This window comes from Palaemon carinicauda, chromosome 35 (assembly GCF_036898095.1).
Source record: "Palaemon carinicauda isolate YSFRI2023 chromosome 35, ASM3689809v2, whole genome shotgun sequence".
Taxonomy (NCBI): Eukaryota; Metazoa; Arthropoda; class Malacostraca; order Decapoda; family Palaemonidae; genus Palaemon; species Palaemon carinicauda.
Window position 1 is genome coordinate 13,762,523 of NC_090759.1, and position 13,271 is coordinate 13,775,793.

Consider the following 13,271-nt stretch of genomic DNA (forward strand, 5'->3'; position numbering starts at 1 on the left):
AGGGGGGGGGGGGGAAATAAATATCAGAAATGAAACCATTACTTATAAATTTCTTGCTTTAGCAAAGAACCACAGTGGTCTAGTTTTCATTTTAAATATATTCTAATAAAAAAATAGGACAATCGAGTAAATGAAATTTCTTCAATTATTTCAGGGAGACCCTCTCTGAATTTTTCATTTATAGGCAGTGGTGTAAGTACTTTGTAACTATGTACATGCACCCAGGATTTTCTTTGTAGTTGGGGGATCATTCATCTAATCTAACAATAACAAATTAATAAAAAGTTATTTTCCCGAGCCTCTAATGGAAAGAAGTAATCAAGGTTAAGTAAAAAGTTCAATGCAAACAAAAGAACTAATACATTTAATAACAAACTATGTACACGCAATGTATTGCTATCAAATCAAAAGCTTCTAACATAACCCTATGTCATCACATCTCCATAAAATCATCCAAAATCAGACCAACTTTAAATCAATTATATCCCAAGAGCTAAACATTTGCTCTACTTCTAAACTTCTAATTGGAACCTGACAAACATTCCCTTAAACAGTAACAAAAAGCCTGTAAAGTGTCATGAACTGCATCCATGCTGAATACTTCACAAAAATGTAAAGGACTTCTCTAAAACCTAAAGGTTTGGCATACTTTCCTCAAAAAGTTTCATATCTCAATATATTTACATACGATATTAATTTCACAGACACGAGCACAACTCAGCCTTTGTAATAAATGCAAGGAAACAATCGACTTCTTAACCTTCTTTTCATTTTGATCATTCGAACCAGACAAGAACACGAAATTAGATTGCTACCAAGTACAGTACTTTGACCACCTTAACTAGTAATTCACCAACATAAAAATTTGTAAAAATGTCATTGCTTTCTGCCTTCTACTTTTTGTTCATTCCCTTCAAATTTCATTCCACACAGCTGTACAATTTCTTCAACTAGGCCTTTTTCTAATATTCACTTAAGGAACAGGCCACTTACACTTACTCCCTAATATTCACTTAAGGAACAGGCCACTTACACTTACTCCCTAAGTTACCAAATGTTAATGTCATCTTATTAGATAACAATTCAAACTTCCAGGAAACTTCACAACATACAGTAATTGTCATGTAAGGTTCATTAATATTAACTGTCCTTTTACTATTATTGAGTAAACTTCCCTACACGTTCCTTTCAAAATCTACTAATATTCTTCAATGAACTTAGAAAGAAAGGGAATTTAAGAAAAGACAGAAAGATAAATAAAGATGAAAAAAATCATGAAGAAAACGACTAAATAAATCCTTTGATGGTTTCTAGCAATCAGCCACTCCACATAAAAAAGTTTAGTTCGCAACAATATGTGAACGGACAGTGTTCCTCAGAAGACAGGATACACAAACTCTGACACTTTCATATTGAAACTCAGGCAAAACTTCAAAGATAACTAACTAAAATAAAAGTAAAAATAATCATATTTACCTTTCACAATTGTGAGCATGTAAAGAAAAATGTATCAGAGCATTCTATACAATTATTAAATTGTGATTCTTCTTACATGTTATACAATACTTCAATCACACTACTGTAGAGCAGTATTCTCAAAAGTTTCAAAATCTATATTCCTCCTCAAACTCTAATACTGTATATGGAAACATGGTTTATTAATCCCAGCTGATAATCTTAGATTATATGCATTTAAAGCTCAACCACAGCTGTTATCAGTATTCACATAAAAAGTTTATTTATAACTTTTGCACTCTCAATTAGGGTAAGCTACTACATTACTGCCAAGCTATGTCTTTAGAACCAGAGAACTATTACCATTTTGTAGTAGCATTGAATAATTTATTTAATATCTAGTTCCTATAAACATGGCAATTATGTGAATAATAAAAACTATTATGGAAAACTGCAAACTTTGTCAAAGGCCTATCAAAAATGAAAATAATCTACAGCAAGAGCAGCCTAATAAAACAGGAATAAAAGGAAAGTATAACAGGTTCCAAGTGGCTAGTCATAAAAATCTGTTCCAATGAAAACCTTACCATGAAAAATAAGAGAAAAAAATAAAAGAAACATAAGAAAAGTCTAAAATCCAGCTACATTCCCAAGCTTGCAATTCATCTCTAAGTAAGTAAGCCTTCCATGGTAAAAAGAACTAGAAAACCTAAAAGGCCATATTCAGACTTGCAAGAAAGTACAGACCCTCAAATCAACCACAAAAATATAATACAATCAAGGGCTCATAATGCAGATTCATGACTATTGGGCCCACTGTTTTCATATGCATCTAGACTTCTAGACCACTACTAAAAATCTTGACTACTCATCCAGTCAAAACTTACAACATTTTAAACTATGGGAAGATGGAGAGTAGCATTTTCAAAATTGTACCAAAATTACGAAATACAACAGGGCAACAATTAATATTGAATATGTACAGAACTATCTTTAATGCTGATGAACTATTAAGATTTTAATCATAACTCAAACTACATGGATGGGCCCAAAAACTTCATCAGTTATGGAAAATGTTGTATAATATAGGTTTTGGATATACAAAACAGTAATGAGGAGACATGTAACCTAGGTACCTTGGCCAATTTCTTGGCACCACTGAGTTTGGAGGCTGTGCACACACACATGAACAAACATCTTCCAGAAAATCAAGAGGAAACACAAAGAGAGAAAAGAAGTTATGTTTTGAAATTCCATTAATACAATAGCATTTTCAAACAACCTAAGGTTTTGGCTTTCTAATTTCACATACAGTAATCTTAAGTAAGAAAAAAAAGTAAAACTGATGGTAACCTAACTGTCAATGTGCTAAATCTTTCTACCAAATTGTCATACATTTAAGTGAGAAACACATGCTCTTTCAAGATTCTATGGGATGAAAAACTCATGGACATAAAAAAAAAAGAATTTTAATAATGAAATTTCTTATTTCCATACTCACCTGATGTTCATATTGCTTTCATCTCTAGAAGCCTGGAATACCGTCGTTAATCCTAAAGATTTCCTTCACTTCAATTCAATATTATAATGTCATAAGTAAAGCAATGACAGATACGAGTGTCTAACAACAATAACATGCTGCCCGTGTTGTTTTGCTTCTTCAGTCTGAAAGTCAAACTAATTCCCTATCCACTTGATGCCACTAATCAGCCAAACAACTTGGTAGTTAAATATGGTTCTTCATTAGTGAAACTGAAACTGTGACTGGTTTAAAAATCTTGTTCCAATTTAGATTGAGAAGAAATTGTAAAGGTCTCATAGTAAGGAACCTATCAAAATAAATTTTCTCTGAAGATATCATGGCCCATTAAAATCTTTTCATATCTGAACTGCCAGGGACTTTATCCTTTGATTTGTTAATAATATATGGGAAGAACAAATCCCCTTTTCCAAGGAAAAGCTAGAAAAGAGTTCTATTAACAGCCTTAAATACAAGAGTGAATTGACATAAAAAATACTCCTTTTCAACATTATGAAAAAAAATAACCAACTGTCAGGTACAAAATAACTCTTTGTAGCTGGGTACCTGGCCAAATTAAATGGAGCCATCATCATGGTGAACATTTGAGGAATTGCCCCATGACCAAAACACCAACACTCTTATAGGTATACTGTACGTTTAAATAACTGGCAAAGTGAAGGAATTTAAAATTCAGATGGGCAGGAAGGTGGAAATATACTTCCAAGAGAGGAAAAGTGAGGCCTACACACTCCTCACAATATTCTTTAAATTGTCCCTGGTACAAGACAAAAGAGAATGTGGATCATAATCTCACAAAACAATACTAAAATAATTATAAAAAAACCTTATGTCTTATTTCTCTTCCTCTTATTTTATCTTTATTTTTATATTTAATATATGAAAGATCTATTTTAATGTTGTTACTGTTCTTAAAATATCTTATTCTAATTGTTCATTATTTCTCTTTTAGTTTATTTATTTCCTTTCCTCACTGGGCTATTTTTCTCTGTTTGGAGCACTACACCTTATGGCATCCTGCTTTTCCATCTAAGGTTGTAGCTTAGGTAGCAATCATAATAATAATCTAGAGCTGTCTAGTACACGTCATTGTTGACCCATGTTGACTTTGAAATTGAAGAAGCAATACGGCAAGCATAGCATGTTATTGTTATTAGAAGCTGGTCTCATTGCTTTTCTTAATTTTAAGGAGTAACGTTAACATTGCAAACTTCCAGAGACAAAAGCAATATGAACATCAGAAATAATTTTTTATGATAACAGATAAAACACTAATACTAATACAGTATAGAGTAAATTTCTGTGTAACCAAAATGAAAATTAAAAAACAATCTTGGATTTAAAATTAGTCTCTAAAGAAAAATTGTTTTGAAAAAAGCAAAAACCTAAAAACTCTATGCTGCTGCAAATAAAATTTTCCGATCAAATTCTGGACTTCTAAGAGATAATTCAAACAAAGAAGAGAAAAACTCTTTTGTTACTGTTTAAGGGCGGGGCAGTATACAATATTTATTACGAATTTTAACAATGCTATTATAAAAAAAACCAAAACAATAGATCTGTCTAGATATTGTACACATGATCATCAAACCTCAAAAGAAAAGGCTGGTGGTCAATGAGATTGTAAAATAAAATGTTAGGATCATCTGGCACTTACAGGATTATTGAACATGACTTCTCTCTTAATACCTTTACCTAACTCCTAAAAGCATACCATTTATATAAAATTTCAATCAGACAAAGTTGGAGCTTTATGACCTGCCTAGATGATAAAAACATCCTATTTGCAATATAAAAAATACAATTCTAATGTAACTCTGTATTAAAACAGAACAAACTTTCATCGTAAATCAAATAGCATGGTAAAAACATTTAACTTGTAAAATTTTCATTACAACTACTGCAAAGCTGGTATTATTCCTCAATTAGCTCAATACAAAATTAAGCCAACTGTTCAAAATACAGAAGCAAAGAGCAAGTTTATATTGTCTGACAGCCCTGTGATAAATGCAGGTATATATTGCTGATCATAGCAACCCTATTGTGTTGAAAGGCGATATCACAAATTTGTAAATAATTCAATTTAAAATATGGAACCTATCAATAAGAAAGGACAAATTCTAGATAGATTTTGAATCAAGAACTATCTCAGTAACATTGAAAGGGATAAATATGATACTTTCTCAGGGCACGGATATTTTCTTTATATCAATTACACTTCAAAATTTTACTCTCATAAAAATGGGGGAGGAACTTGTATAATAGCTATACTTTCATATAACAAAGCTTAATTAAATAAGCAATTCATTTTGTACAAACCCATGCTTTTAGTACCCAATTTTCCATTAAGGTGGAGTTTAGAGTTGTCCGGTTTTCAGACTATACACCAACCATTTTCTTTAGTGAACCTTAAAGAATTCTAACATGTAGTTAAAATTATCCTAAAGTTTTACCCGTTAATGAAATATACACTAAAAGCCCTAAAAACAATAAGGTTAATGCTATTAATCCAAAAAACAGAAAACATGAAAATATGAAAAGTTTGTACTTATTCCTTTGGTGCTAGGCAATCAGCCAGCCAAATTTCTAATACTAAAGGGCAACAAAAACTTGGACAAAATGCACTACCCATATACTGCTTTACTGGGGGCTGGTTCCTTTCTTAAATTTTTTTTTCTAAATCTCAGGGGAATGAAAATACAGAAATGTTTCAAAATTTTACCAATAATGTTTCATTGTTCGCTCACATATTATTTTGGACAACATACCCAACCACCAATACGAATTTGTTGTTTCAAGCATGAACATACTAAAAATTATTCTGCCTTGCTTTACGCTACTACTCCAGACTCTACAGAATAGCTAGGAATTTTTGTAGTCCACCACTACTTTATATCAATGACCAGAAGTGGAATGTAATTGCCACTTGTAATTTATCGAATCAGTGAGGGGAGGGAAAAACATTGAAATATCATCCATACAAAAGAGAAATATAAACTTTTAAAAAGTTAAACAAAGTTTAACAAAACATATGGCAGAATTTATTGTGAAATCATGGGAAATTTGTTGTAATTCCTGCGAGGCCAAAAAGGAATACTGTATAGTAAATCATATTGAAAGCCAAGCAAAGAGGCATGGGAGACCTAGCATAGATATATTTAGAATTTTTAAAACTTTACCCAAGTATTTTTGGGCTTAGTAAAGTAACTTTGGATTATAAAACTGATAGGTAAATGAGGCAGACAAATTATGTGTAAACTCAAACCAAAAATATACTGGAAGAGTCCATCACAACAGTCACCAAGAAAAAGGCATGATCCAGTTAACATCTATGCCAAATTCTGATTCCTAATTTTAATCTACAGTATATAAAATTTATACTTCAATGACAAATTTCCTTTTTCTGTAATTAGCCACTAAACAGAGTAACAAATATACTGTCTCCTTGCCTATTTTCATAGAAACTAAGCTGAAAAAGTCTCACTGTCGTAATCTCTTATTATAGAGGTTTCAATTATGATTTGGAGTTCGAAAATAAAATTCACATCTTTAATCAATATTTTTCAGCCCTTAGGGTACTGAACATCTGATCCCATGTTCAACATGAGAATATTTCTTAAGGCACTGATATTGAAAAAAATAAAACAAATTTCCAATTTTACGATTTTGATTACCAACTACAGAGTATACAATGGATATGCCAAAATTAACTTTAATCATAACCAGTAAAAAAAAGTTGAAAGATATGGAATGAAAGTTATTCCATATAGCAGTTTCTGGCATCTGACATTTTGTGTATAGATTATTTCATCAAAATTTGTTGCAGTTTTTTATTTTATGTAGAGTTTCTTGATCCACACCCCACAAATTGAACCATATGGTACTTGCTCACTCTGTAAAATGTATAATTTATGACAAATCTAAATAACTTATTACAGTACACTAAAGCCTCAGTTACCCTTAAACCTTGGCTTATGTTGCACTGTATTAGTCCCTCTGCCATCTGACAATGGATGAATGTCCAGTTTGCAAGTTTAGGTCAATGACCTAAACGTCAACTCACTTTAAAGAGTTTGGAGGGCAAGCTAATATTTCCTTGTCCTCATCAACTCACTGAAGAACTTAATGTAGTCATCCGACATGATGGACTGCTATTAGATTAGATAGGTATGCCAATGACTGAATGCTTTAGCTTTTGCTTTAAAATTAAGTTTGCCCCAAAATCTAAGATCAAATTGTTGCTCTTCCATAACCAAATAAAAATGAAAATTCAAATATAATATGTCCAGAATAGCTTAGCTTATGAAACAAGTCGCCTTCCTATTCTTAGGATTTTCGACCTTTTATAGTTTTTCCAATTTTTAAGGGGTGATAACAAAATTGGAAATTTAGGGTTTTTCATGGGCTACATATCCCCAAAAATAAAATTTTCCTATCAACGTGGAGGATAGCTAGTACAGCGTAGTAGCTTAACCAGTAGCTTAACTGATAGGTCCTAATTGTTGACTTTCATAGGGTGGGAGAGAAAATTATCTTTTTTAAATAAATCAAAATGGATGTAAAAATGTGTTACCGATTTAGATTAGCAAGTGAGATATCAGAAGAGATCAATGGCAAAAGGCACAAAATAATACAGATGGTGGGGTCAGGATGGAGAGTTGCGCAGGCTTTCCAGTGTTATCTATGTACTTCATGTTTATCATGGGCAATACGCTTCTAAAGGGTCTAATATGGAAATTTTGTAAGGTTCGAGAGTTCAAATGAAAAAAAAGGAACACTTTGTAATGCTGATTAATTTGCACAATAAATTTATGGGTGCAAAACATAACTATGATTAATAGCATACAATCACTGAATTTCTATATTATAATTTTAATATAATTTTAGGAGTACCCCAACTACCATTTAATAGAGATGATCTTTTTCTAAATGAAACTCCCCACAACAAACCAATCTCTTCATCTTGACTTGCTACGTTTTATTTCTCCAAACCACCAAAGCAGCGAGTTTTCTCAATTTACCATAATTTTTGTTTTATGGTACTTGCAACAGGTTTCTTAATACTTAGGATCAACGTTGCAGATATAGCATATGAAATATATCTGTAGTGCTTTATACAGAGAAAATTGGATATTTCTTTTGTAGTTACCTAATCTCATTGGAATTATAAATTGGTGACACTATTATTGCTAGAGAATACAGTACATGGATTTATCATGACACTTACAACACTAGGTATTTAAGGAATAATAATTACATTCTTTAATTACACTGTAGACATTTAGGCAAATGAACGGTCAGGACATGTCATGAGAATGGGTGAGGAGCAGTTACATAAAAAATTACAGCAGTGGATTTGGATGTAACCTGATAAAGGCCATTTGTCAGGCCAAGAAAATCTTAAAGATAGGGCATTGATGAAGATGTGACCCCAAAGGGAATGCATTTAGAAAGGGGACATGACATATGGCTAGATAAAAATAATTTCATGTACGACCCAATCAAAGAAAAATGTAATGGAAGGCGGCCAAGATGATAATGGAAATAAACACAATAAACTGTATAAGAAATTGCATCACTTACATCCTACAATGTCACCTTAAATTTGAATTATTGTTTCCTTGTATGCAGACCAAAAATATTTTTATAAATTACCTATGATTCACACATTGTCAGAAAATAACTTTTACTACAGCTATGCAGTACCTGTACCAAAACACCTAGTACTATACCATAAACTATTTGTACTAGTGTGAGCTGTAAAACCAACCCAAGTGTTATGGAAAATATCTAACACTTTTCAAGTTAGTTCAAAGTTATGTAGCACATTAAGCACGCAACAAAATTATACAATCAAGAGCCCAATTACTTATCTGAATCTTGGGTATTGTACTTTATCACCAATACTACACCTACTGAGGACACTCATTCACATCAACACTCACAGATTATACACAAAGAGTGTGTTGCTTGCATTCCAGAGACAAGAAAAGATTCAACTTCAGGATCATAAGAGGTTGGTACTTGTACAAAGAGTTATAACTAAGACTACATAAAAAGTGTACTTGGTCTGATTGCGACTCACATTTTCCCACAAAAATGTAGCCACTTCATCGATGTACATGCCAGCATCTCTGTATTCACCGCTGTATCTGAAATTAGATTGAAAAAGCTTATGTTATCCAACTCAACAGAATGTACATGTATTTTACAACTACCAATTTTCAAAATCCAACTTTGGACATCTTTCAGTATATATTCTAACATGCTAACCACACAGGTTCCTTAAGTGTGTATGGAATAAAGTTATGTTCTTTGCATGAAACAAGTAATTTCTTAAATAAAAGTTGCAATCTCATTACTGCAAAATACAACATACAACAAATACAAGACACAACCTCCCTGAACTACAAGAGATGCTATGCTATCTGATATGTATTAAACAAAGTTACGAAAATGAAAAACTACCATTCTGTTGCCAAAAACATAATATTTTCTTTAAATAAATATAAATTTCAGACAAAAAAAATCATGTCTTAGGTGCTAACAACCAAGCTTTTTACACCTACTTTCTAGTTATTATTTTGTACTCTAAGTTCAGCTTAGATTCTAGTATTTGGGTATAAATATTAGAAAGGAAATAATTAACTAATGTCTAATTATAGACTATAACAATTGGGCACACAAAAATGGTAAGAGACTTGGGGATTACAATGAATTTTCTCTTTATAAAAAACACTACACTAAATATTTTTTTCATTACTCATAAGTGAAATTCTCATATATTTTATGATGATCCTCTTGTCATCCCACTTATTTGTGACAAAAAAATTAACAATAATGACATTACATGCTACTGAGACAGACTTCCCTATTATGAACTTTGGCATTTTCCATCTCTGCTTATAGCAATTACAATGGTCATACCCTGCATGGAGACAAAACATCCCCCAAAAATATTGTGAGTGAAATGTAGGGGACTTGACTATTCCCTAAGCTAATTGAACAGCCACATGAGAAGGTTTCTTTAAGACATTTATGCATAGTGCAATAGCTAACTACTAATGTAAGCTGATTTTCCTTTACATATTTTTACATTCTTCATCGCAAAAAATTTGGACAAATATTTGTTTTTATCATTTAATTGCATGAGAAACTAAAGTTGATTGGGTTTCTGTGAACCATTTCTTTCTTCATGGTAACTGAAGGTACAAGTGGTTTACAGCAGTCTAAATATTTATGCTACATCTGATATAAAAAAAAAAAATTGATAAACAAATTAGGAATATTCCTGATAGAGTATTATATTTTTATCTTCAAGTATTCATTTCATAAAAGACATACCTCCCTATTCAATCACATAGTACTGTATAGTAATCATTATGTAAACTTACCTTACGTAAGCCCAAGCAGTCAGCATTAGCAAAAAGATACCCATGCCTATATTGCACATACTGGCAAACGAGTACATGCCGAGGAGTCCAAAGACTCCAGACATAAGGTAGAAGAACATGAGGATACAAAACAAGGTTGCTGGGGTTCGAGCAGCCTTAAAAACATTTTTGGCTTCATTCTGTTGGGAGTACTTGAGGAACAGCTTTTCAATTTCCTGTGAAATAGGGAAGATCATGTCACAAACAAGTACAGTACTAAACTATTTATGAGTGATATACATCTGATTATCTGTTAACCCAAACTGTATCTTCTTAGCTTTTTCCATCATAAAAATTAAAGCTATTTTTTCTCCAGAAAACGTGAGCTGCTTGTTAGCAGTGTCCTCTTATTTGTCTATGCCTAAATTCTTTTCACATTCCTAATACACATATCTTTGGTAACAAGAAAAACAATTGCATATTATTCATTCTAAGCTCATAAAAATACTATTAGTGAGGCAATTATCCAGAACATAACAGCAATCACTTTATCCTACTGTATATGAGTTTAATATTGCAAAAAGTACATAAAATTCAAAATAAAATTAATTGACAGATACTTAAACTTCTGCACCATAAATTTCTGATGTAAAACATTACTTTCACAAGATGCAAATAAAAGCTAATCTTAAAAACTTAAACAACCCGAAACCCTCTAAATGTTGAATGATAAAGAAATTAATCCCTTTTAAACAAAATTATTCATAATTGATTATTATGGTGCTTTACTGTGCAGTAACTTCTTTTTAAAAATGATATATTCTATTCATAAACCTCTTGAATTGAATGATCGGTGCACATAACAAATCAGTATATCTTAAACATTCAAGTGTAAGGTGCTTTATACAATCTATTACAGTACGTGACAGCTTCAGTTACTTATCAAATTTAGTTACTTATCAGAGAGCCTGATGACTGATACATATGGTACACTGAGGCTTAAAATGAGTTTAATACTGTAGTTTTCCAATATATGAAGGATGACGTCAAATCAAATGTTACCCGCATGTAGAACGCACGATCTTTCCAAATTAAAAGTATGCCTCTTGCACTGGACCAGAAATAGTTCTTTGTCCAACTTACCTCCGTTAGCGAGTCTTGATACCTGTGAACGACCGATTGATTTTTCCTGCCGTATTTGTTCTTTTCAAGGTAAGTCTTGATTGCCCGATCTTTCGCCTTGTTGTGTTCAGCTTCCATTTGGACTGACTTGAGGAATGGTCTATCTCCACCCACTAGGGCATCCATTACTTCCACATAGACTTCTTTGCCTGCCTCCAGTGCTGCCTGGCTGCTAGCCTGAGCAGCAAACTGTACAGAGGTGAAAGGAGATTTATATATCAAATTCATGAAACTGAACTTGGTGTGAGAGAGACAGCACTAATTATATACTATATCGTACAGTACATATAATAAGAAAGGAGATTCAGAGAATATATAAACCATACAGTATAAAATTCTTGACAGGAAATTAACTAGACCTGACAATAATAAGGCAATTACTTGTCCCCAATGAATATGGTTATCAGTTAACTACAGTACTTGCTTAGGTGAATTTTTCTGTCCCCTATACTTATTTAGGACATTTGTTTTAATAGATAGTAGTGATATGTTTAGAAATAGAAATTAAATACTTGGTACTCATTTACCCGGTGGATCCCCTCCCAGAACCGCCCTGGCAAACTATTCAGTTAAATACTATAGGGAAATAGTAGATCCAGGATTGTTATTAAGGGGGTAGCACAAATTTTTAACATTCCACAAGTATCTGTTACCTAGTCCCTCGCATATGTTAAGGGACAACTGCAGAATTGTTAGACTTGGAGTTAGAAAAAAGCTTTTATATTCCTTCAGTATGGTTGCGATATTCTCTTTCTAGATAATGTGTTTGGTTGGGGGTCAACAAACAGGCTTTGGGAAAAATAAAACTTTTGTTGGTGCTTTAAGGGGAAAACTTAATTGTGAGTCTTAACTATAGCCTTTTCCTCAAAATAATGTATGTAAAAATCTAAAAATCTCTTTAGATAATGGAAAGACTATTTTGAAGCAAAATGCCTAGATGAAAATAAAATCTCAACAATAATCTTCAATAACAGAAAATATGCTTTGGAAACAAGTGCCATGGCACTCTTAAAATTTAAAAAAAATTACAAAGACTATTTTACAGCATCATTAATAAAATCAAATACTGTATAAAAAAAAAAAAACCACACACTTACTTCAACAAGCGTTGTGGGCTCTGGTAAGTCATTATCCTTGAAAACCTCCATGAAAAGGGTGAAGAACTTCAGAAGATCGCGAGCTTTGATAGGCTGCCCCCCAATCTCTTTCTTCACCAAGTTGTCAGGAGCAAGCAATCGCGGCACAAGAACCTTCAGGTGGTTTACGAACTCCTCTTCTATGTCTGTAAAGAAAATATATAATTTAACACTTAATTTTCTTTTCTAATTTTGCTTTCAAGTCTAAAAGACTCAAATCCCAAACCTAACAACAACAAATGTAGCCATTTCTAGTTCACTGCAGGACTAAGGCTTCAGACGTGTCCTTAGTCATGTCTGGGGTTTGTCCCGTTCCATCACCACTCTGGTCACTGTGGACTGGTGATGTGGGAGAATTTAGTCTGATCGCTAACAGTAAACCAACCTAGTATGTGTGGCCCTGACTAGTACAACTTTGCTGATAACAGTGATTTACACCCTTTCACAACATTAAAAGTATAAACCTTGATACAGTATACCATTATATGACTTGGTAACAACAAAGTGTACAATAATACAATATTCTTTTTTATGACTTGGTCTTATCATAATGCTCTCAATTGCAGAGTCCTTCTGCATCAATGT

The 13,271-nt window shown here is 32.5% G+C and overlaps 1 protein-coding gene across 6 annotated transcripts in view; it reads right to left on the bottom strand.

The window, feature by feature from the left end:
- Positions 1–13,271, bottom strand: part of atl (atlastin GTPase) — a 440,834-nt gene that overhangs the window by 3,416 nt on the left and 424,147 nt on the right. For all 6 annotated transcript variants that reach the window (XM_068358734.1, XM_068358731.1, XM_068358733.1 and 3 more), the window contains 4 exons: positions 12,648–12,832; positions 11,512–11,739; positions 10,390–10,604; positions 9,081–9,147 (listed from right to left, as the gene is read on the bottom strand). In XM_068358734.1, coding sequence (XP_068214835.1) covers positions 9,081–9,147; positions 10,390–10,604; positions 11,512–11,739; positions 12,648–12,832 — 695 coding nt within the window. The remainder of the gene's footprint in view (positions 1–9,080; positions 9,148–10,389; positions 10,605–11,511; positions 11,740–12,647; positions 12,833–13,271) is intronic.